This window comes from Syngnathus acus, chromosome 10, assembly GCF_901709675.1.
Source record: "Syngnathus acus chromosome 10, fSynAcu1.2, whole genome shotgun sequence".
Classification (NCBI taxonomy): domain Eukaryota; kingdom Metazoa; phylum Chordata; class Actinopteri; order Syngnathiformes; family Syngnathidae; genus Syngnathus; species Syngnathus acus.
The window spans coordinates 3,262,644-3,266,611 of record NC_051095.1 but is presented as its reverse complement, the minus strand read 5'-3'; the positions used below and the strand labels follow the sequence as shown (position 1 = coordinate 3,266,611).

The 3,968-nt window shown below is 50.9% G+C and overlaps 1 protein-coding gene across 1 annotated transcript; it reads right to left on the bottom strand.

Moving 5' to 3' along the window:
* Positions 1-419: 419 nt before the first annotated feature.
* On the bottom strand, positions 420-2,045 carry LOC119128201 (brevican core protein-like). The gene is made up of 10 exons (XM_037260445.1): positions 1,961-2,045; positions 1,763-1,886; positions 1,633-1,687; positions 1,498-1,564; positions 1,300-1,433; positions 1,186-1,229; positions 936-1,109; positions 704-858; positions 555-632; positions 420-514 (listed from the first exon to the last, which is right to left on the bottom strand). Exons 1-10 carry the CDS (start codon positions 2,009-2,011, stop codon positions 470-472), a joined length of 927 nt encoding a protein of 308 aa, XP_037116340.1. The 5' UTR covers positions 2,012-2,045; the 3' UTR covers positions 420-469.
* Positions 2,046-3,968: the final 1,923 nt, after the last annotated feature.

The following is a 3,968-nucleotide window of genomic DNA, read 5'->3' as shown; positions in this document are numbered from 1 at the left end:
GTAACATCGCTCTCTATTGATTCAAAACTCATTATTTGTAATCATACAATCTATAGAAGTTTTTTTTTAACTAGAATAAAACAAAAAGCCGTCAACTCTGAGCTCGCTTTTTAAAGGGCTACGAGGACCAGACAACAAGAATAAAAACAAAACAATGAGCGATAGCAATAACCGACTTTGGCCTTTCATTCCAGCTTTAAGACTATTGCTGTCTCTCACGTTCTTATGATTGGGCTCTTTGAAAGCACTGGAATTTCTGTACAATGTGCTTTGCTCTTTGAGTCAGTAACTTTACGAAAAGGCAGTCAAAGTTAAGTCAAGCACGCAAAAAAACAGAAAAGGACAAACCAAGTAGAGTCGAGTGTAAGTGAACATAGCACGCTTGTTCACATTGTATCTCGTTGGCTGATAACAGCTAAGTCAGAAGGGCATTAAATTCTCCGTCTTCGATGATGACTTGCTTGCATTGTCAATTTTCTCCATGGGCTCTTGGGCCGTTGGGAACTGACACAGCCAGGTGGACTCTACGGCGCCACCTGTGGCTCGGGTGAGGCAATTGGAAAATGCGCTGTGGGCATTTTGCACATGAAGCTGTTGACTTGGGCGCAAGACATTAGCGTCCATCTTCCAGTCTGAAAGAAAACAATCAATTTCAGTGGAGCGCAAAGCTCTTCTTCTTCCCAATGCTCATTTGAGGACGCACCTGCCGTAACACAGCCACGCAGTGTTTGTCGAGGCCGACGCGCTGGATGGGTTCTCCCGCGGCCCAGTGGGTGAAGGTCACCTCGTGGCGGTCCGACCACACCAACGTGCCGGGAAGCGCCAGGTCGTTCAGTCCGGTCCACATGTCGCTGGTTTCTGATGGGAGGGAACAGAGCTCTCATCCGGTTCTCAGATGTTGACGGGGACTGTTAATTAACGGTCGGGATGCGCACCAAGGTTGGAGACATTTTTCACTGACGCCTGCTCCATCTCGGTGCGGATGGACACCAGTTCGGCACCGAAACCACGACAGACCTGTTGAGCATCCGCCCAGTTCTTTTCCTCGTCAAACGTTTTGTAGCAGAACCCGGCAAACTCCTCCCAGTCAGGCGCCGCGCATCTGGGCTCTGCAGGCGAGACCCCGTGTGAGTTGTAGTCGTCATGACAGTTAGCGGGAGATAAACAACTGGTTTTGGAACTCACCCCCGTCCGCAAACGTGTGAGACACACCCAGTGGGTCGTTCAAACTGCATATAGTAAAGCGATAATTAGCCGGTGGCTCTTCATGGGACTTTTCCGTGAAGGTCGGCCACTCACTCTCTGGAGGTGATCCCGTTCCCGGTGGAGCCCGTGTAGACTTGCTGTTTGGGAGCTCTCATCACAATACAATCTCCTCCGATGTTGTTCTGAATGACTCCAGCGTGAATGGCGGCCGCGCAGATGTGCGAGTCCTGCATTTACACAAAGTTGCAATCACATACAAGACCTCGACCAGTGGGTCAGGCAATCACGTACCGCGGAGTAGACCATCAATCCAAAGACAAAGTGTTCCTCTTTGTCACAGCCCGGGGGACAGTAGAACCTGCAGAAGGTACATGTTGTGAGATTGGCAACAGGCGGTAATGAAACATCGTGTCAGGCGTGACTCACGTCATCGAATCGGTGAAGCGGACGCTGTTGAACTTTCTGGCGCAGGTTGTCTCATCTGTCGGACAAAAGGCGAGAGTTCGTGGCATGTTTTGCAGTTGTTGGTTTGGGCAACCAAAGCGGCGGATTTCACCTTCATGTGCGCATCCCAAGATGTCGAAGCGGAGCCCAAATTCTGGACGATTCTCCAGGAGCAGGATGCGGACGTACTGAGCGAACGCGGGCATCTCAAGCAGATGAGTCCCACCGCCGATGAACTAGAAATCGAATGTTTCCTTGTTTGTTGTGACAAGATGGGAGGATGAGGTCGCGGTCGACTCCATTGGCTCACCTTCCCGTCCGGGTGTTTGGTCCACTTCTTCCTATCAACGCTCAGTCTCATCTCAAGTGGGATGTCCCAGGAGCGAGTATTGTTGCTATCACACCCCTGGGTCACGATCGCAGTCACCTTTCTTGTGTAGCTGAGGTTCACCTGGATCCAACTGCCAACGGCTGGAGGAGGCAGACATTCCAAAGCCCAGGAGACCAAAGTGCCAAGCGGTCAATTTTCCACGTACGATTTTTTGACGGCTTCCAGCAGGACTCCCCGTTGAGGCGGGCTTTTTCTGGGGTGGCGTCTTCCAGTGAGGAGGAGGCTTTGAAGGAAGAGTCTGCGACGCTGCCGTCGGCGATGCCCAGACTGTCGAGACATACTGAGGACAGCCAAAAGTCATTTGAATTTGGAACGGATGCTTAAAAAAAACATCTGGCCATCAAACCCCTTGTTTTTCTGGGAATGTGAAGAGTCCTAGATTCAGTGCAGAGTGGAAGATCGCAAGACGTGAATCCCACCTTTCTGTTCACAGCTATAGATCATCTGCAGATATTTGGAGGTGGCAGGGCAGGACTCGTCCTCCAAAAGCTCAATGTGGCATTTTTGCTGGCTGTTGCACATTTTTCTGTAGCGAGGGAGGATGCCTTCCACTGAGCAGGTGGTCTCTGCAAGTTACAACACATCGGTGAGTATGAGCATTGATGCACTTCAATTTCATGACGTTCCGTAGCAGGCCAAAGTTGTTTGGAGACTTTCAGGAGAAAACCAAGTGAAACGCGCTGGATGAGTCTTTAGAGGTAGGCGGATAAATGCCTTCATTGGCAAATGGTGGATTCTCAGCTCTTACCGTTTTCCAATGAGTCGTCGTCGTCCAATGAGTAGTCGTCGTGTGAGTCGCCGTCCTCCTGGCAAACGTCGTCACTCCGCCGACCGTAAAAGGCGGACTGGATGCTGATGCGGCTTTGCTTCTGACCCTCAGCCTCACATACCAGGTCAGCAGAACGGTTGTTGCAGACAAGGATCTCCTTAAAGCCTGCCAAAGCATCGTCGTGTCATTTTATGTCTCGCGTCCCTTGAAGCCAACATTAAAGGAGACTTACCGTCATGAGGCCGCGGCGCTTTTGGCCTGTTTCCTGCAAGACAAAAGCAAAAGACGCGAGTCGGCACGTTGTGAAAATCGGCCCAGCGTCGCCGTGTCTTACCGCTTTTCTTGCAGATGTAGCCTCTTTTCTTCCGGCAATCGTCAAACCTCCAGCGGCCGTTGCTTGTGAGCAGGGAAAGACACGACGCACCAGAGGGGTCACCTGGAAGGAGACGACAGACGCTCAGCTCCATTCCTCGCATACAAACATCGGTTGGGTTTTCGAGCCACCTCCGTCCGTGATGATGACGTAACCCAACGGGGATCCGTCAGTCCATCCGCTGCCGTCTTTCGTGACGTTGTTGTTGACGCCCAACCACAGAGAGGGAGCGCTTGGCAGTAAAGTGTAGATACCTTTGGAGGTATACGGTCAAATGAGTTTGAAACAGTCCACGTTGGGGGAATTCAACAGCCCTGATTGCGACTACGGACAGCCTACTTTTTATGAATTCCTGCTCATGTGAGTCGGCGATGCTGAGCAGGTCGCCTCCGCGGCGGAGGCAGTCGTCTCGCGCCTCCGTCCAGGCCTTGGCGTGCCAGCGTTGGATCAGGTAGCAGAAGTCGGAGGAGTTTCGGTCCTGCCACCAGCCGCACTTTGCACTCCGGCCTGCAAGCGAGAGTCGAGTCACTTGAGGGTAAACGGGCGACGAAAGAACGCGCGTCGACTGGCGGATGGGACGCCCACCTGGCGGCGGAGGAAGAATAAAGTCTCGGACCTTGGCTGGAAGGAAGGAAAAGAAGAGGACACATTAGCCTCTTAGCTTTGCCTTAAAATGTAAAGTGCTTTTCAAATGAAATGTTATTTATTTTCTAATTTTCATGGTTTATTTATTTATTATTATTATTATTATCATTATTATTATTATTATTATTGAGAAGTGCAAA

Bases quoted from the DNA above. Each gene is read 5' to 3' on its own strand.
- LOC119128201 (XM_037260445.1), bottom strand. From the start codon at position 2,011: ATGAGACTGAGCGTTGATAGGAAGAAGTGGACCAAACACCCGGACGGG. The intron at 1,887-1,960 runs GTGAGCCAATGG...TTCGATTTCTAG, and splicing joins CCAAACACCCGGACGGGAAG to TTCATCGGCGGTGGGACTCA. The intron at 1,434-1,497 runs GTACGTGATTGC...GTGTAAATGCAG, and splicing joins GATTGATGGTCTACTCCGCG to GACTCGCACATCTGCGCGGC.